General features: G+C 41.1%; 1 protein-coding gene across 1 annotated transcript in view; it reads right to left on the reverse strand.

Annotated features, from left to right (window-relative positions):
• The window catches only part of trip4 (thyroid hormone receptor interactor 4), a 72,047-nt gene extending 51,251 nt beyond the window's left edge, over positions 1 to 20,796 (reverse strand). Inside the window, exons 1-11 of the mRNA XM_070971815.1 lie at positions 20,622 to 20,796; positions 19,471 to 19,652; positions 19,125 to 19,255; positions 18,708 to 18,926; positions 18,536 to 18,614; positions 18,335 to 18,440; positions 17,960 to 18,175; positions 17,729 to 17,855; positions 17,296 to 17,486; positions 17,046 to 17,170; positions 16,764 to 16,855 (exon numbers count right to left, since the gene is read on the reverse strand). Coding sequence (XP_070827916.1) covers positions 16,764 to 16,855; positions 17,046 to 17,170; positions 17,296 to 17,486; positions 17,729 to 17,855; positions 17,960 to 18,175; positions 18,335 to 18,440; positions 18,536 to 18,614; positions 18,708 to 18,926; positions 19,125 to 19,255; positions 19,471 to 19,652; positions 20,622 to 20,701 — 1,548 coding nt within the window. The 5' untranslated portion in view covers positions 20,702 to 20,796. The remainder of the gene's footprint in view (positions 1 to 16,763; positions 16,856 to 17,045; positions 17,171 to 17,295; positions 17,487 to 17,728; positions 17,856 to 17,959; positions 18,176 to 18,334; positions 18,441 to 18,535; positions 18,615 to 18,707; positions 18,927 to 19,124; positions 19,256 to 19,470; positions 19,653 to 20,621) is intronic.
• Positions 20,797 to 21,426: the final 630 nt, after the last annotated feature.

Genomic DNA, 21,426 nt, shown 5'->3' on the forward strand with positions numbered 1-21,426 from the left:
TATATCTTATTTGTTTGATCCTTGCTGTAACCAAGCTGTGAAAACAACACGTTGAGGGACAGTTAAGAGTTGGGCTACTTCTTACTTCCTGGCTAAATGGGTGCTAATGCTATCTTAAAATTTATCATACAGACATCAGAGTACCCAAAATGTGTAAATGTTACAGCCACATAAGCTTTTCTGCTTATAGACAGTAAGAATTTTTTGTGTATAATCGTTTTTTCTGGCTGAAGAATGAAAAACGTGTCTGTGCCCAAACAATTTAAACATCTTTTTATTCGCAATGCTTTGATAGTACGTGCTGAAGCAGAATGAGTGGGAGTTAAGGAGACAACAAGCTGTAAATATGGATTCAAAACATTTTAACAAGAACCCGGCTGAATGAAAACCTACATACAAAATACTAAAGAGGAAAATGAGGTGAAAAATTCATACAGCTTCACAGCTTCTTCAGAGACTGCCAATTCAATAAACTGCCCACTATTTAATTTGCTGGGATCAAGCCAGAGGGGATTCAACAATAACCAACTGCAATAATATGAAATTCACAAGTTCATTGGAAAGAGTAAAAAGGAACGATGGGGCACAGGCTTTCTGGAGGAAAGCCTTTGGCAATGAAAAAAAAACAAAAAAAAAACAGTGGCTTAGAGGGCAGGGAGAGGGCACAGTGGCCATATTGCTCTTACCACACATGCTCATAATGAAGTAACGTGTACTGAGCTTTATACTCTTTCATCAGCTTTCCTTCCTCAACACATCATCTGCATTCCAACATTTGATGAAAACAACATCCATCTTAATAAAACCAACTAATACAGAGCCAGGATGTGACAGCAGGAACACAAACCTTTGAATCCAAGCTTGTCAAGTAACAGCTCAACAAGCCAACACTGTTCCCTCTCCTCTCTCTACAATGTCTCTCTCTCTGGCTCTTTTCAGCTGCTGTCGGCAATTAAGGGCAGCAGAGACAAGTAATCTCCTTCTGGGCGACAGGGCCAGACCAGAACAGGCATGTGGAGTGGTCTGTGCAGTGGGGGGGTGGGGGGTGGGGGGACTGCAAGCCTGGCCCCAGCCTCAGTCCTAGCCAGGCCCTGCTTGGCTGCACTCAATCTCAGCCCAATAAAAAGCCCTTCATTGGCAGGGTGCAACTGAGCCAGACGGGCTGGGAGCATGTGGCTTTTAAAAATGAGGAGGGTGGAATAAAGGGGAGGGAGGCACAGAATGAAGGGAAAGAGGAGAGGGGGAGAAGCACAGAGTAAAAATGAGGAATATGATTCGGTAAGAAAGACGGATAATAAGAGTATAAGGTGAGGGAGAAACACAGAGGCTGAGATTTTGATAGATTGGGAACTACACAAAACCAACCGTGTCTTCTCAGAGAGGACACTTCTGAAATAGTGCTCAGCCAGTTCTGTCAAGGCTGGTTTCACCCTGGGAATGGCGAAACAGATGGGTTGTCTCGGAGCGATGGGCTACATGTGGGAGGTGAAAGGGTGTTGTTGGGAACTGTATGCAACAGCAATCGTTGGCCAATCGTTCTTTAATCCATCGTGTTCACCAAACAACACAAGCCCGTCTCTGGCATTCATTAACCCTCCAACAAACGCAGCTGCCCTCAGGAAGCTGTACTCTAACTGCCTTTCAGCTTTTTGCACGCACTTTGGTGCATTATTTGTTTTTCCATCGCTGCACAACACGGGGCCAGGGCTCAGACACAGAAACACACACATGCAAGCCCACATACTGCTCATGTATGGATCATGTATTATGATATGTCTATAAAATCAACTGGCAACTTCAAAATGATTACAAAACCAGAAATTATGTCAATGAATGCCTGAGTGTAAGCAGGGTTTGGTCAGACCTCTGTGCTTCTTAAGTACTAACCTAATTGTATCAGCTCATTCAGAGCCTCCAAATCCCGAAAATAGGCAAATTCTTACATTTTTTGGGTTGCAGCTTTTGACTGAAAATAGCCTATTTGTGTATATTTTATTGGGTATAATTGGTCAGCAAGTATAAACGTAACACCGTAAATTGCCAAATAGCGGATGAGTCCTTATTCACCTCAGCTTAAGAGAGAACCAGGTGTTTATTTTGGACAGACACATTACGACAGGCTGGCTTTTATTTCTAATTCCCTGTTTTATGTATGTGTTCGATTGTATTTTAGTCTGAATCCTCCGTTTTCTGATTTACTCTCATCTGCTGTTTGCTGTTAATGCAAACTCATTCCTCCATCTGTTTCACATTAAAAGCCTTCCAGCGGTTCAGAAGAAATAATCTTTTCACGTCACATTTACTGTGAAACATCTGCAGGAAGTGTTGAGTTTCATTAAGAGCAGCTTAGCATCATGAAAGGCGGCAAAGTAGAGATGATCAGAATGAATCACAGACTGAGTGAGAACAGCATTTCTGTTAAAAAGGGAGACAGAGCAACAACAGTGCGTACATATCACTTAACTGGGCAGAATTTACCATGCCAATAATTTTGTGTTTTACTTCTCTTCCATTGGTCCTCACATATTTTATCATTTTAGTTATCAGCTTTTCATGAATCCAGCGTAACTTCATCAAAACACCTCTTTGTAGGACTAAAAAGCCCCTTTTAGTTTGAGATGCTTTCAACCTAAGACTCGATTAACTGGTACAATATTTAGCAACACCCCCGTGCTCATCGTTATTTTTCCATCTTTTCAATATACCCTCAAGCCAAAAACAGCCAAGGTAACTGACGGCTGCATCAACAGACATTTAAAGTACAGCTCAGGTGGATAGGAATAATTTGCTAACTGGTTTATTCATGATTACAAAGAGACTCGACTGCAAGGTATCAGTGGTTCATGCAAACAGCTTAACGCAAGCAGGATCTCTACTGGAGGATGGCAAACAGCCAAATGACACCCTGCATGTAAATGTAGCCCCTGGCCTCTTCAGAAGCATTATTCAGTCTTTCAGACTTCAACACTAATTTGTTTTTCAGCCACATGTACAGCAAGCCTTTCGAACAAGGTCGAAACATCGTGTACGAATTTACCTTTACTTCTGTATTAATCTTTTATCTAATTATTTTTCAAGTGTCATCTTCTTATATTAACACGGAAGACAGCCATTTTAAGTCCAAACCAAGTGATTAATATTTCATATAAACAATAATAGTAACTCAAATATGAAATATTTATCACTTGGTTTGGACTTAAAATGATATGCCAGTAACTGCCTGCCCATGGCTAAAATGCCTGAATTATAGTGCACAACACATCAACACAACAAATCAATGATTCAATCCTGACAAGAGCCAAAAGGATTAATCAATAAAAAGATTGTCAGAAAATTCATCTGTACACTATTTTGATAGTTGCTTAATCAAATTTCCAAGCAAATATGACAAAAATATTCCACAGTGCCAAACATTCAGTAGTTTCAGCTTCTCAATTCTGAGGATTTGCTGCTTTACTTTGTTTTAGACTATTAATTTAATTGAGAAAATGACAGGGAGGATAATCTATTATGAAGATATAAGAGGAGTTACACACGCCCTGACCTTTTATATTATTATTATTATTATTATTATAAATAAGTATTCATGTACATACAACCCTTTGAACTGGAAGCACAAGTTGTAAACGCATGTACCCTCGCTTGTATGGACACAGACTTTGGATCATACTGGTGTCATGTGATTTTAACCCAAAGCATTACTGGCCTTTTCCATCTAAATAGGCAGCTATTGCAGCTCACTTTGTCCCTTTCATTGGAGCTCAGACACACTGAGTCGCACAGCGATGATTAAAAATTTAACATACTCTTTCACCTGCAGAATCAACTGGTGTCAAGTTGGAGAGTGAACATTAATTATCTAGGAGTGTCTAACATTGGCTCCTGAATCTTTACATTATTAATATCCTCAACACAACGAGAGACATGTCTCATTATTAGAAGCTCAGCAGCGGGGCCACGATTTTCCAATTACTGCCACCGTGCCAGTCTGCTCAACGGCAACTTTCCTTTGCCTTAAAAATGCTCCATTTCAAAAAGGTCAACTGACACATTTTGCACTGCTAAGAAGTAAAAACTTCAAGTTACTACATATGTAAATCTAAAAATAACAGTAAAAACCTTTGTCTTTTTTAATCAAACTATCGCTGCGATGTGACAGTTACAGTGAAGTACCAATTGAGGAATCATGGCAGGATTTACTGATATTAACTGTGATGCCTTGAAGTATTTGTACTCTGATGTAGTTCAAGACTGGCTCTGTGTGTCAGCATGTGAGGCTTCATTATTGTCTTGATGTAAATGACTTCAAGCTGTCAGCAGCCCACCACTGCGCTGTTAAAATTCCCTGGAAGACTGAGGTATAAAAATCATTTTCTACTCCCCTGCCTCATAAACATAACAATTCACCGATGCAAAAACAAAGTCGGTAAAGAGCAAGCCACACGTTAGCTTTTTAGCTAGCTCGAGTGCTGACAGGTGGAGTGAAGTCATGTGTTTTTGCAGGGAGATTCACACAGACTTCCTCACTTAGCCCAGTTCTGCTTTCCCAGCCATATTTATGACTTCACCTCCTGCAGTGGCCCTCGGGCAAGAAGAAAACAAGACTGCCTCACAACAGTCAAAGCTTTTTAGACTCAACAAGCTAACTGCTGGAACTTTCCAAGGAAAAAGGTTCTCTCGTACTCACAGTTAAGCTTCTGTTTGACGAGTGCAGGACTCTCACGAAAGTGAAAAAATACACCGATTTCTAAAGTGGGGCGGAAAACAGCGAATGGCGCTGAGGTCGTGAGGAAAAATGTAATGTGGCGCGTTTTATAAAAAGCGGTTCAGAGGCTACAAATCGCAAACATGAAAAAATAAGTACATTATTATCATATTTGAGCTGAAGTATCAGACAACTGCACCGCATTTACAAAAAGATCACACACGCAAATGCTTCCTCGTAGTACTTTCCTTTACAATACACACAAAAACACACACACACACATACACAGCGAGAACCCCTGGAGACAATTACCATGTCTGCTTTCAAACCTTGACTTCAAAGAAAAATTCCAGGGAATCTAAGGCATTAAAACTTCTTATTTTCCACCACAATCTCCTTTTATCGGTGCCACAAATCCAGCTCTCCCGAACGCAGGTGCTGTCAGCAAAAAGGCTCGTATTTTAAGCAAGGTAACAAACCACTTCACAGTGGGCATTTGATTTCATAATGTGGAAATTGAGAAGGACCGGGGAGTTTATGAACATGTCTGTCTCTTAAGGTGAATATTTGCTTTGATATTCTGACACTGGGGTACAGCCCTCCCATCTGTGTTCACTCAGCCTCTGTGGGAAATAACTGTCTCTTCCCTCCTTCTCTCGAGGCTGGCAATGAGCACAGTTTGAGCAAGGAGCACAGGAGGAAGGCAGTCCCTTGATTCTTATCAAAGGCAAGTTTTAGGTTTCTCTAAGCCCATGGGTTAGTACGACAGCTTACAATAGATAAGGTGATCCTACTGCTCCAAGGGAGAGCACACTGAAGTGCTAAACAGAAGGTGTTGAATGAGAGCTCTTTACAAGTCCTTTTCAATTTATACTCTTACAGCTTGTCGAATGGAGCAAAATGTGTTTTGGCTTAGACATAACTTTACATGGATACTTCCATTTTCCTCGCACTAATACAGCCCTGAATCATCTGAGGCTCTGAACAGTGAAAGCCTTTGTTGAAATAAAATAAGAAAATGGACAGTTTGCTGAGCCCCACCGCTTCTTAGTAACAGCTTTGCGTTTTCGCACGGCGCATACAGCAAGCAGTTGATACAGTACAGTTGATACAGTACAGTGATGCCGTGGCATTGAACACTTGAAATTCTGAGGAATTATTGAAACAAATAGCCCTTGATTTCAGACAGAGGCAGCTGAAATAACAAGTGTGAAGAGCTGAAGCACAGCTAGCTAATTAAGCTAATGTGAGTTGCTTGGCTGGCTGATTTTTTAATGTTTCCAGCTGACTCAAGGACCGTGTAAAAGGATGAATGTTGACGGCTACTTAAATGATCCCTGACGAAGACATGGAAATGAAGAAACACTGTTTTCGTATTGCTGTGTAGTTCTAGTATTAAATGTATGGTGAGGATTTTTGTACAATCAGATATGTTATCATTTAATCGAAATACTCGTTTGCCTCTGATATTCCGGCAGCTTACGTTGGAATTCCTTGCAATTTTGTGTATTCGGTTTTTAAAATGCAAAAAATAACTGATTTCAGCCCCATTCACTCGCTGCTTTGGCATGTGGAATCTGAAGCTACACAAGCTCGCCATGCCTAGCTATGATTGCTAACATACGATTGGACGAACACTTTAACGTACAATTAAAAATCCTTATCTAAATAATTGTGGTTGTGTTGCAGCTATGCTAGAAGATGTTCTTTCCATGTACCAACTGTTTAGACTGTCTTAACATTACATTACATGATATTCTATATAAACCACTGAGTAAACATCTGCAAGAGATGACAGCGAGATGAATATTTCTTTGAATATTATTCTTTTGATAGCTTCTCCCACAGCCTGTTTGAACTTGAGGACAGAGGAGAAGATGACCTAGTCGCTTTTGGCCAATTCCAATATTATTATAGTGGCATCTGGCCTCAAAATGACTGTTGAAAAAAAAAAAAAAACAACTTTTAATTTAAATGGAAAAAGATGTTTTTTTTCCATGGCATGACCAAGGATACAGTTCATTGGTGATAACATGCCTATGTTTTTTAAACAGCCAGCACAGGCAATGTACAGTTTAAAGATATGTGGAGTGCCAGCATTATTGAAGTAATTATGCTGAATCTTATTCTTGCTACACTGACCACCAGATATTTGAGAGGAAAGAAAATGATGTTGCATGTAAATCAATACTCTCCTTCACACACTGAGCCTGCAAAAGCATTTAATGGCATATTTGCTCAGTGGACCATGGCAGAAAGAGCTTGTGCACTATGTGCTCCAAGAAATTTCTATAAATATGGCAAAGGCTTAAGAGAGAAATAGTTGATGCTGGTACTGAAGGGAGTAAGACTGCAAATTCCTTATTGATTCTCAATACCCATTTTAATGACATTTTAACTGACTTTTTAACTAACTCAATACCATATCATGTTATACTTACATATATGCTTTTGCATTTAGACACATGTTTATAGTTCAGGTTAAATATACACACATATATACAAACACAAGACTCATCTACAGAGAATTTAGAGCTTAGCAGCCAAGAAAAGTGTTATAAGCCTCATGAGGTGGATAAAGGTGAACATGATACTTGCTGCTGCTCAGTTAGGAAACTATTTGCCAATAAAATGTGTTTTGAGGTGTTAATTTATCTGTAAACATATGGAAACATGTCACGCACGATTCTTTTTTTTAAAGCGGTTGCGTATCTGAAGATAGCAACACTTTTCTTGCATGCTGACCCGTCGTTGCCTCTTTTGCAGGAAATCACACATGAATGTCAGTTTTTTTTAATCAGCTGTGATTTTGTCTGCATATTAAATACAGCCACGTGCAAGCACATTTTTTACTTGTTATGTAAAGTGATGATGGTGTGATTTTGATGCAATGAGCCTCACTGGAACGTTCAAGCGAACTGCATGTCCATTTTCTTTGGATTGTACTCTTATTAAATAGTTGAAGTTATTCTGAGGTAACTTATGGTCAGACACTTTGTGTAGTTTCACCTTGCCACCCTTCAGCCCTAAAGCTGAAAGACATTTCAGTAAGACATCACTACACAAAGGGAAAACACATCACATTTGATGTTAATTCTGCTTGATCACAAGGTACCTGCTGTATATGGAGCAGACTGTGAATTCCCTCTTCCCTCGGCACATATCACCGCAGCCTCATTAAAAATACTGATCACACTCCTCCTGTCATTTAAATCGACAGCAGCTCATACCAAGGCACGATTCCCTGCTTTGTGGAATGAAGACGTCTGGTAAGCCAGACGAACAGAGCTCACATGTTAAAGACAAACAACAACATTCAGCTGAACGCTGACTATGACTGATGGACAAGCATTAACTCCATGTCACAGTTTTAATGGACACAGATCCTGAACCAAAGATACGGTTCATGAACACATTTGTCACAGACATTGGGCCAAAAGCAATGCAATTTTCTTATGAATACCACAGGTCAATTCATGGTATATACTTGACACATGAAACAATGAAGGCAACATTTTCTGGTATTCTCTGCCACTGTTTGTCATTCATTTCCAAGTCAGAACATTTTTTGCAGGCACTGGTAATCTTCAAAAAACAAGCACTTGACTTGAACAGCTGGCAGCACCTCGCTGGGATCTTAGAAAAGAAGCTTGTGGGCACAACCTTTTAACAGATCCCATTAGTGTAGTCACAAAACAGAACTTGTTGCCAGTCTCTTGAATTTCTATTTTTTTCTCTCCCACTGCTGGTTATATAAGAAAGCCCTCTCTATATAAATATAAGGCATTCTCCTATAACTGGGCATTTTCTATCACTGTATATGACCATTAAAGAGGATGAGCCAACTGGAATGACCTTGTATCAGCGATCAATATCAACCCTAACCCTAACTCTGACTGGATCACCCCTCCTAAATATATTAAATACCAGGAGGGAATATGCAGTCAAACCACTTGTTTTAAGTTTTCCTTTCTTTTCCAACAGATTATATCCAGGGAATAAGTCGGAAGCTAAATTCTTGTTTTGTTTGCTGCACACAAACAGGGAAAGATTAATGGCACTGGAAGCATGGGCGGCCTCCCTCGCCTCCCCTTCTTTCTCTATACTTTCCTCCCCTCTGATGTCGCCAGCAGGAAGTTGCTGAGCAGACATGTCACCTAGCACAGTACAATTGAGTTTGTAATCTCTGACCCTGCAGTGGCAGAGAGTCTCTTGCTCTGTCTCTCTGGTTCTCCCTCTTGAGGAGAGATACTTGTGGTTATACTGCTGCTGGGTTGGGACTTGGCCGGATAAAGATCTCTTCTCAAATGAACACACACGCGCGCACGCACGCGCACACACACACACACACACACACACACACACACACACACACACACACACACACACACACACACACACACACACACACACACACACACACACACACACACACACACACAGAGGCATGTGTGACATAAAGCAACTGCATAGGCATGCCTGGGGAATGTTGGCAAAAACACTCAAAATCAGCCAGAAGTAATGAGTGAAGCAGTGCCGCTGCTCCCATTTGGATGTGAACAGGCATAAAGAATAATGATTACATTGAGAGCTCTTCCAATGTCTGAACGCCATAGCAGGGAAACACGGTCGCCCACTGACTTCGCGCAAAGTACTTACTGACTACACCACACAACCTTCATTCATTTCCTCATTCCAAAACAGAAAACTGGCACAGAGACTGGCCTCATGAGGAGCCATTTTGGGGCATCAAAAACAAACACCAGATGTTCAGATGGGAGAAAAATGTCAAACATATTGATTCTATGCTTCATTAAAGCTTATTGTGGGGGGTTAGAATTTGCCTGTGGCAAGGCACTAAATAGATCACAACAGTAAAATCTACAGAGGTCTCACTTTTCTTGTTTTATGCAAACAATGTTTAACCCAGTCGGGGTCATGGTTTCAAAGAGAACCAGAAGACTGTCCCATAAACTTAAAAACAAAACGGCTGTTCCAGTTACACGTGCTTGGACCAAAGAGCTGTCTGCAGAGCCACATTGACAGAACTGCAAACATACTTATTCAAAAACAGCAACAGCTAAACATACTTTAACCACAAAATCACAGGCTTTAAAGTCTGGCCTGTAAAGATTCCAGTCCATTGACTTGATTTAATTCCTTTGATTCTCTTTACTACCCTCCCTCAGCATACTTACTAGTGTTTGGACGGAATCAGTTATTTCTGCCGTATATGCTGTATCCACCATTCAAATTAGCTTGCACTGCAATAGCCTGTTTGAAGTGACCATATAACAAACTCATTACAACCCTAAGAGACTTGACACTTGACTTGGACTTGCGACCAGAAACTTGAGACTTGACTTGCATTTGTGACCACAGACTAGCTCAAACACTTGTGATCTGACTTTAGCAACATTCTTTCCAGTTTAGAAAAGAGACAAAAATCAGCTTAGACATGAATCACACGTTGAAGAGGTCCAATTGAAAAAAACAAATCAGATCATTGTTGAAGAGACGAGAAGAATTTCAACCTGCTTGACATTCAGTCGAGCACTTCATAGACTCGAGTATTCAGTTACCTCTCTTTGATTCTGTCTTATTTTCATCAACACTGCCGTCTTTCAGACCATCAAAGGAAGCTGTCTGTGTTCCCTTTATCACTGTTCCAAGTTCCTGTGATCAGCATACAGCGAGAAGAACAAGTCCTATTAAATGAGCAGAACAAAATGGACGAGCAGCAGAGATAATAAAGGGGGCTTAACTGTCAGCTCCACCGACAGCAGAAACTGTGTGACATTCGATGAAGTGGTCTGAGGACAGATGTGAAATACTAAACAGTGAAGCAGGCCATTTCAAGTCTGGCAGATGGTTATATGTATTTTTCATGCTGTTGAAAACCTGTGACTGAGGTTTGGTTGGTTGTCATCCAGTGCCTGGGGACCCTGAGCTGAATGCATTCTACACACCACTGCAGAATCACATGATGTCTGACCTCTCTGCCATGGCAAACTGCCCAGCAAGGAGAAGGGAGGAAGGGGAGGAATGTGAGTGTGTTAGTGTGTGACTGAGCTCATGCAGAAAGAGAGAGAAAGACGCATAGTTGCATGTAAATGTGTACGTCTGTTCACTGAGCGGAATCTGAATTCTCCACGAACGCATACAACTTCGCAGCCCTGACCTGTAAAACATACTGTCAGAGGGAAAGTGGGGAAAATATGGAGATGGAATGATGGAGGGGGGGAAGGGAGCAGGAAGAGAGGGAAGAGGCTGCAGCTAAGGATTCTCACCATGTTACAGAGAAAGAGAGGAAGAAAAAATAGCATTGCCTGACTTACCTTCCTTTGGAATGCATCCAATATATCCTGTGTGTGTGTGTGTGTGTGTGTGTGTGTGTGTGTGTGTGTGTGTGTGTGTGTGTGTGTGTGTGTGTGTGTGTGTGTGTCATGCTGGCAGGAAGGCTTTCAGCATATAAATATCACATTACCACACAAGGAAACGCAGGCATCAGCCCGAGCTTCCAGCCTGCCTAACAAGCACGGGAGCTCCACTCTGGAGGTCAGAGGTAGAGCTTGCACAAATGGAATTCCACAGAAAGCAGCACTTCTTTTAACAGATAAGTGGCTCAGCTTGCAGCTATGTGATATGGTATAAGCCAATGGTTTCAGTTATCTGACATGTACTTGTGTATCTACTGACCTGCAGTTTATACATAGCATATGCTGCTAATGAGGTTAAATATACACTCATAAAGAAGCTGAAAGCTACAACGAAGAGCAGGATAAGAATTGTTTTATTAACTGGACGCTAAAAAGATAAAAAGTATAATATAGCCCTGTGAGCACTGATGCAATGACACTGAGATTATGTAAACGCCATATACAGAGCAATACTGACTCATTATTTAAATGAAAAATTACTCTCCAATCAATGCAATTTGGATTGTGATGTTTTTGTAATTATTAGTCACTAAAACACAAATGACAGAATAAATTCTCTTTAGCTGTTCCATGGGAGTCTAGTCAGGACCCACTCCTCACCTTGACTATTATACTATATATTGTATGTTCTAATGCAGACTACCAAAATGTACGCAGCTGCTACTGTTGGAAGCTGTATATTGATGATATTGTTACATATGTGTCATGTATGCAGATGATACTGTTACATATGTATCATAAATGCAGATGATAATGTTACATACATATACAGTATGCAGATTGTACTGATACATATGTTACATATACAGTATGCAGATGATGCTGTCAAATATATGGAGACCAGCTTTTTCCATGCAGTATAAAAGCCAGAATAAGGCAGAAGAAGGTGCGCAACCAAACATGAGGATAAGAAATGAAAGTATTTTGCCTTCATTGTAAACAAGACTGTATGCAAGAGTCTTGAGTATCTATGAGTGGGCAGGACAGTCTTGAGAAATGTTAGTTAAATTGCATTAAAACATCATTTATTTCATTATTTATGTCGAAATGTCTCCAGTGAAAAGGGGCTTGTGCACGCTTCTTACTGTTGTTTTCATTTTGTGAAATAAAACTGATGTTAATATAGCCTATCAGTAGATGGTGACTTCATAATGAAAGAAATGTGAAACATGAGTCTAGACCACCTGGGGACCACTGCTATAAACCACTGAGTACAAGCCATGTCTCAAATATGTGTCTATCTGATATTCAGTACATTACTGCCAAGGGACCTGTTGTATGTGAGCCATCAACAGAGCTGAGGTAAATGAAGTGTGCTTATCTGTGAGACATTACTGTTCAGAAACCCCTGTGAATGTTGAAACTTCAAGACCGTATTACTACGCCATTTCATCATCAGGAAATTCATAGGGTCCTTTGATTAGATAATACATGTACAGATCTCTCTCTCTCTCTCTCTCTCTCCCTCTCTCTCTCTCTAACACAGGCGCACACACAAATCAATACAGCACTGAACAGTGGCTGGTTTTGCTCTCGACATGCCTGTTAAAAAGACTAGACCTCTCTGACTTGTATTCAGTAAGACATGTAGCTCCGCAGCTGGTGATATGGTCTTTGGAACACAGTAATAAATTAGACCCTTATTAAGAGCATGGATTGATCCAATCAATTTTTTCCCCACAGGAGTAAGTTGATGGCACGATTCGAGCTCTGTGTGGGGTGTGATGTGCCTTTGCCTGTGCTGTGAACCAGAATGCGAATGGGTCTGTGCATGTGTAGATAAACGTTGTACTCAAAATATAGTAATGCTGTTTGACTACATTTTATGCGCGATTTTAAAATATAGCACAGCTGAGTGTCATTTGTATGTGTGAAGCGAACCATCTGCAGCATATCCACCACCCGTAAACCAGCTTAGTTTGGCTGAAGCTGTCTGCTCATCCTTTTTAATTATCTGACTCTGGCTCTTCCAGCAAAAACAGTCCAATTTTCAGTCTGTAACATACCTATCTTTTTTTCCCAACCCCCCACCCCTCCGCTCTCTGCAGTGGGAAGGTCAGGCGTACATCTTCACCCGTTGCTGACTGAGCACTGAGGGGTAGGGGTGGAGAGACAGAGCACAGATCATAATGGCTGGCCAATTATCAGTAGTAAGGGGGGTTGGGGAGTTGGGAAGAGTGAGAGATTATGGGGGGGATGGATCAATACACCAGTCAATTTGTAATGAGGGAAAGAATTGGTCCAAGTCAAGCAGATGGAAATCCTGCTCTGCCTGGGGTGGTCTTTCTTCACTATCTGTCAGCTGGGTATCAGGTTTTTGGTGCTGCTTTGTACAACAGCGCCCCAACAGGGGATTGACTGCTATCACACTGGATCAGTGATATTCAAATATTTACATTTGCTGCATTTTTTCCTTCATAGTGTTCCTCTCATGCTCTCCTGGTCTGCCCACATTCCACTTTCTCTAAATATTTCATACATCACTGAGGGCAGATTTAGAAGAGCCTGAAGAATAATGGCTGTCTGTCCTTCACCAGCCCCCTTTTAACCACCCACAACTGCCAGCACAGGACAGTAAATCCTACACCTCACCCACGCGTCCGTCCCAGCAGCTCAGCCAAGTGCTACTATGCATTAGCACGACATGCACTCTTCTGCTTACATGAAAAGAAGTAAGCTTAAACTGCTAAAGGCCAAACAGCTAATAGTCTCTGCTTCTTCAAAAATGGCGAGCGGAATGAGCACTAACCAACTGCTCAGCACCATCATTAAGCCTTTGGTACTGTTGTTCTTCTCTGGCTGCTTCACTATTTTTCTACATCTGCCTTTCTTTTTTTCTGAGGGGCCTTGTGTGGGGTGGGGGTGTTATTTATGGCTGCTCTGTGCAAGTGGACACACACACACACACACACACACACACACACACACACACACACACACACACACACACCCTTTCACAGGATGAAAGGGCAGTCACACTGCCTGCAAACATGATTTTACAGCCCTGGGTGGAATGAGTGGTGGAGGAGAGAATGAGGACAGAGTACAAAAGGGGAAAGCCCTTAGATTTACAGGTCCCAGCAGTCAGAATGCAAACCATGTAGCAGCGCACACTTTTAAAGGAGATTCTTTTTTTTTTTATCCAAATGCAGAACTCTTCAGAAATAAGACAACTGTCTTTATGCAAGGGGACACATCGTCTGAAACATGTGTGCAGGGGCGCATGGAAAATCACAAGCACGACACCCTGAAAGGAGATCACAGCTTTTTCCATGGCTCTACTTTTTTAATTGGAACAGGAGACGGCAATTTCCAACTGTGATGTGTTTCAGTATCTCATGAAAGACTGCATACGAGCATGTGTGTACATGCGTATGAGGGCTTCTCGCTTTGCAGGGTTAGGACATGTTTGTGCAGTGTTTACACCGCGTTTTAACAATTTCACTTCAGACCATCCCACGCGTATGCTTTTGTGTCATAATACATCTATCGAATAAGGCATGAAAATGTTTATACACAACATAAAAATAATGAGAGGTAGCTGACACCTTGGAGGGTGTGTATTTGTTTAGAGATTTTGCTCTGACTGATGTGGGAAAAGCAGAGTAAATACTCTTAATAAAGGCATTTGTGGTGCATCTCAACCCTATCATTAAAAACTGAAATGCCTACAAATGAATGAAGATTTTCACAGTTGAGTTCTTAAAGCATAACATTACTTGTATAATAATCAGGGCTGCAACTAATGATTATTCTTGTTGTTATGTAATCTACGCATTATTGTTATAAGTATTATTATTATAAAATCATTGGAAAATATAAAATGTCAGGAAATAGTTAAAAATACCCATCACAATCTTTCAGTCCAAAGTGACATCTCCAAATTTCTTTTCTCAGTGCAAAACTCAATTACTATCACGAAATCAAAGCAGCAAATATTCACATTTGAGAGGCTGGAAGCGGTAAATGTTTTGCATTTTTGCTTAAAAAATGACTTGATGAATTGATTATCATGATAACTGCTGATTCATTTTCAGGGCGATCAACTAATGGCTTCAGCTCTAATAAAAGCAAATATATAATATTTTGTAAAAAGATAAGACCAGTGGACCTCAAACAGGGCAGTCTCTCCCATAGCCAGAGGCAAAACAGTCAACACGAGGATTGCAATGTAATTAAGTTTAAATGGGAATGGGAGAGCAACTCTGTACACACATAATGGCTTAATGGGGAGTGGGGTGTATCTTCCAGTTTATACTTGGTAAAACTGCAATTAATTTAAGTAATTTGGGTGTAAAAACTCAAGTAAACAGTTTACGACTCCAAAAAGGCTGTGCTGCTCGTACTCCCAAAGCAGCACCTCCACGCTTGGCCACATCACTTTAGACTTTAGACTGCTTCTTTATTGATCCCAATCTGGGAAATTGTATTCAGAGTCAAACCAGTGTCCTTGTAACACTTCGATTCAGGGCAGATTTCACTTTAAGTTTTCATGGAAAAGACAAAATAAAAAGCGTTGGAAGCAGCAGTGCACTCTGTTGTTATATCAGTAAGCAGAGGGTGCTCTTTGCTATTCATGTCTTCTCCAGCTCTAAGACAAAATAATTGCAATGAAAGTATGCTGCAAAAACACAATAGGCTGATGCCAATGTAATGTGTGTTTTTCTCCATTTTGGTGGGAGGTAACTGGTATGAGGGCTTGGATCTGTGTTTCTGTGGTTAGTCCTGTGGTGCATGCTGTCTCTGGTGGGGAACTGTAAACTGGCAGGGAGTTGCTGGTGAAAAGGTGCATTCTGACCTCCGCTGGTAAGAGATGGTATTGCAGTAATTTTTACCCACAGGGCATAATGTGCACAGTCAAATCAGTCAAATCCACTAAACCTCAGTAAAAGTTCCAAGAAACACAAGAGAAAAGGTGCAAGGAAAATTGTGCTCATCTTCTTTCAACAAGCAACAGTCCAGATTTTAACTTCCTCCAAGTAAGAAACCGAATACACAATGATTTAAACTCGGAAGAGTGTTTCTGTCTGGAGAACATAATCCCGTACTGTGTGGTCTTGGATCAAATAAGCCTCTGGATGTCTATAAAATGCACAATGCACTATCCAAGAGGTCTGTGTGTTTAGCTGTGTGTCAGAATTTCCACATTAATGTTTTTACTGCCCCTAGTGTTGTTGTAATAGCTGAAACTGAACTGCAATTCCAATGCTGCGTATCAGATGATGAGACAAAGAGTCAAGAGAGACAAGAGTCCCAGCTGTCAACACAAAACAACAACAAAAGCAGTAACAGCGTCTAACCGTCCATCAAGTCAAACAAAGGCCGATCTCACATCTTTCCTTGTTTTTCTACAACCACCTGTACTTGGATCACAAGGCAACCAAACTTTGGCACTCGACTCAAGAACATATAATCCTCCAAGTCAAATGTGACTTTGCAAAGCATCACAGTGCATTTGTGTGGTATCACTTCACACTTTTCATTCAAGCCTATTTAGGGTCATAATGACACACTTCAGTTAAAATAAAGCACTGTTACTGGTTTTCACCATTTGCTGTGGCACTACGGCCTGGTTTCATTAACCTACAATGATTTTTCTGTTGTAGCGTTTTACTGACCTGTTCTCTGAACTGCTCCTGAGACAGGCAGTCGGTCATGTTGACGCAGCCCAGCAGGCAGCCAGTGGGGTAGTCTTTAGGAAACCTGGGCTCTGCACAGCAAACAAGAGCAATCAAAGATCCACCAACAAGCGAAAATACAGACATCACATCAGACTTTGTGGCAGCGAATTCCAGGATGTGTGCACTTCAATTCAAGTGCTGTATGAAAAATGTCAAGAAACAAATCACTTCCAGTATTTACAGTCTTACTTCCGGATGTATTGAGCACAGTATGTTTACCTTTCTTGTAGATGTGGCGGTACATGGCTTCCACCTCAGCTGTCTCCTGAGGGGTGGGCTTCTTAGCTGCAGCAGCAATCCAAAGACGACCCCGGTGGGATGTGTACCAAGTTCGCCCCTCTACCCTACACACACACACACACACACACACACACAGAAAATTCAACATTAACTCTGCTCTCACTGGCCTGACAGAAAACGAGTGACTGAGTATTTGAAGGTTAGGACTGTAATTTGGGATTTTGTCTACCTCTTAATGCCTCTGACCAGTAGTGAGGCCCATGGTTGGTGCATGCTGAGGCACCAGCCCCCATCAGACATCTCCTGCAGCTCTTTGTCTTGGAGCCGCAACCTGGAACGTTCGTCTCCTTTGTCTTTCACCACTTTCGTTCCCTGCTGCACGTTTCTCTTTGAGTTTCCGCTGCCTCCAATATCCACCCACTAGAAAGAGCGTTCATCGTCATCATTATCAGTATGAGGAAAAAAACGGACAGTGCAAACTCAGGTGGAAAAAACAGCCCTCAGCTGTCAATTTCAACCCATTTTATGGATGTCCCAATTTCTAAAAGGTACAAACGAGTCTCAAGAAGAAACTTTTTCAGAAGCAGTGTTGAAGACGTACCACAAGGTGACACCATTGTTACACCCAGTATCAGCTGTACTGAATGTCATAAATGACCTACCTCGGGAGCAGACTGCATTATGTTGGGGTTGACCAGGTCCCTGCTGTTCTGCCTTCCACCTTTTCTTTCAGAATACATTGACTTTGATGTAGAGTCATTGCTCATAGCCTTGAGGGTCTCATCCAACCTGCAAATAATTGCACACAATTCAAAAGGAGACGTGTTTAGCATGACTGCATATCATAATTCTGGCCTCGCAGCCTTGATTCAAGTCGTGTCACATTGTCTTACTTGTTGTAGTACTCGTTGAGGTTATTTCCCTCATCAATCACTTGTCTGCCAGCGAAGTCCAATGTGATCTTCCTGTCCTTGCGCGAGGCATGGCGGAGTTCTCTGAGCTCCTCTTCCTTCTTCCTCAGCTTTTCTCTCTCACTGGGCGACAACCACTGATTGGATTCAGTGGCAAAGTAATCTGACTCATCATCCAGAACCTGCGTTCTCCTGACACTGGAGGTGAAAGAAGCAGTAAATCAACAGGTAAGTGTGACCATCAAGTTTCATGATTACTTTCTACAGTAATCAAAATGTCCAGTTAAAGTGTTGACATTGCACATCAAGCAGTAAACCAATCCAAGCGCTTTTCTTGACTGTGTGTTTTTATGATACCTGTTCCTGTCATATTCCAGCAGTTTGTCTTTGTGCTGGACAGCTTTCTCCAAGCCAGTCTTCATTATGGCCTCTTGGTGCGGGAGATAATCTCTGTCTCCACAGTCTGTCACCAAAACAAAAACAAATTCACAGCATCAATCCACCTCATTATTTCATAGATTTCAGTGATTAATAATTCTGACAAGTTTTGACTCTCACCTCCCATAAGCTTCTTTCTTAGTTTCTGGCTTTTGTTGGAGTCTCGCTGCAGGATCTCCTGCTCCTCTTTTGTGCAAACCTGAATCAAAAAAAGTAGAAAATAAGGACTGTCAGCACTGCAAGAAGACTGAAATACAAAAATGGAATCAAGGGACTCAAAAGACGTGCGTACCAGGCTTCCACAGAAGACGCAGGGTCCCGAGCCCTCTTGCTCACACACAATGCGACCACAGCTGATGCAGTTGTTAATAAGCTTGTGCTTTTGGGCAAGGCACTCGCAGGCATGTCGACCTGGGAGTACGACAGCCAGCCTGTCCTGTCCCTCTTTGTTATAGAGACTGACAAACTTATTTTTCTTCTTTGTTGAAGAGGTACTACTGTTTTCTTGAGCCTGGGAAAGCAGTAAATGAAGAAGGGACACAAGACGAGAGGAAAGAAATAGAAGAGGTAAGATAATGAGCACAACCAGGAAAAGGAAACAGATCATTTACAAATGAACTTAAATTGTTGTGGCACTGTTGTACCACAAGAATTACTTTGATAAAGTAAAGTGACAACAAAACAAACGTTTAGGTCGATGTGGACTCACCCTCATCAGATCAATGGGAGTTTTGACTGCCTCTGGCTCAGGCTCTGTTTGGCTCACAGTCATCACTTCCTGTTTGTTACGGCCCTTGCGTTTGGACTTCTTTTGGGTGTCTTTGGTCATGTCTTGTGAATCTAGAAGAGAAGAGCAAATTACTTAATGTGAAAAGAGCAAAATTCTAATATCTCTGTTAATTACACTTAGATTCATGAGACGTTTAATAATGTGATTTTATATTTATTTACAATGCTTTGTTGTGCATAGTAGTTTCACAGCAGGTACTTGCTGTGTGCAGTCAAAATCAAAATGCATTCAATGGAAGACATCAGCCTTTTACTTATTTATTTACCTGCTAATGAGGCGGATTCCTTGAGAACGAAAAGACCCGCATTATCTGTGGCCTGTCGTTGCGTCTTCTTCCATCTGACGAGGAGCTCATCTATAAACTGACCTTTTCGCCCATCTGTTCCCTGCAGGAGGTCTCCCACATACTCCTCAATCTCCTCAGCCTTTTCAATGGATAGAATGTATCTGTGCAGCAGGATGACACAATTATTCTTTAATTTTCTAGCATTTCTTATCAAAGTGGATTTGAAAACACTGAAAATACCAACACACTGCTTCGTCCTATCCATGTGGCACCCAGCAATGCCGAATGGTCTGCTTACGCATTGCTTCATTAATATTTAAGATTAGTTTTGCTCAGGGTACTGAAGGTACGGTTCATGGATTTTTCAAAATATTTGTGATACTTGATGAGTACTGTATTTTTTCTCTTTCTTTCCTTTTGATTAACTAGCTAATCCTGGAGTTTTTCCTGCATGCTTTGATGTGTAGAAACAGAGACAGAGCCTCACCAAAAGTCTATTACTTGTCTAATTAGGAAATGACTGTGTGACATCTCATCACAATTTCCATATACAGATGTACTCACATGTTCACCACCATCCTAAAAAATCATCAGTATATTTTGTCTTTCAGGGCCTGGGTTGTAACTAAGCAGCACCTGGAGATAATTCAAGATGTTCATGTGCCTCTGAGAGATTACATGACGTTAAAAAACATGTCCCATTGTATTGCATTGCAGGATGTTTGTTAGAATTAATCTGATTATGACATCAGATACAGAAGTTACATAACCCAGGATGAAAAGTCTGACAGTCTGGGGAATGAAAGCACTGGTTAACCGTTAAGTTAGCTAATAAACAGCTAATACACCTGTCCAACTGCCTACCTGCCACTGTGACAGCTGCAATACCAAACTTCATGATAGCTAGCTTTACCAAAGGAAATCAGTCAATTTAATAAACACACGTATCTTTAATTGGCGACATTTTGATCAGCAAACATACCGGTAAACTGAAAAACGCAGCACATCACCAATGAGCTAGCTGCTTTTTAGCTTATATACGAGACCGACTTGCGGATGTTAATGCTAGCTTGTTGGCACACGGTCTGTCAGCACTTCGGTCACATTTTATTAGCGAAAACATTTCTTACTGGACGATGTCTTCACATGCCTCCAGGCCAAACTTGTGGTGTAACTGGTCCACGCACCACTGCAACAAAGCGTCCGACATGTTACCGAATAAGAAACTTAACACTCAAAGCTCAAACCAGAGATACCGGCGTCGAGTCAAAACTGACTGAATGTGTTTCCAGTCGGAGAAATAACAAAGGCGCACACAGCGTACCTGCGTGGCAGCGGAGAATCCCGTCCTGAAACAACAAGTATGGATTAAAGTTCCTCTCAATGAGCCGCCGTTTTCCCTTTTGTATCTTCAGTCAGACTCATCTGTTCATGACATTATTCGCGCTTTTATGAGCGCGTAAATGCTAAATTCAGTCACGAGGAGGCAGTTTTGCAATGCAGTGAAGTACAGATGCCTTTAGACGGAACCTGATTTGGAATATTCAGGGCTGGAGAAAGTATTCAGAGCCTTAACTTAAGTAAAAGTAGCAATACCACACTGTACAAATACTCTGTTACAAGTAAAAGTCCTGCACTGAAATTACTTCAGCAAAAACATGTAAGTGTAATCCAGAAACTTTAGGCTACTTGAAGTCTTAAAAGTACTCAATGCGTAAAAAATACTTCTGTAAATGTTAGGCTAATATAATGATATATCATTATATTATTACTACTAATGCATTAATGTAAAAGCAGCACTTTGCTGTTGTGGTTGCTTGAGGTAGATGTTTTAACTATTTTGAAGAGGACTGCAACTATTTTCATTATGGATTAATGAGCTTCACAATGCTTTGTTTTGTCGACACAATGGTACAAAATTCAAATTTATTAAAA

Source organism: Chaetodon trifascialis, chromosome 1, assembly GCF_039877785.1.
Source record: "Chaetodon trifascialis isolate fChaTrf1 chromosome 1, fChaTrf1.hap1, whole genome shotgun sequence".
Taxonomy (NCBI): Eukaryota; Metazoa; Chordata; class Actinopteri; order Chaetodontiformes; family Chaetodontidae; genus Chaetodon; species Chaetodon trifascialis.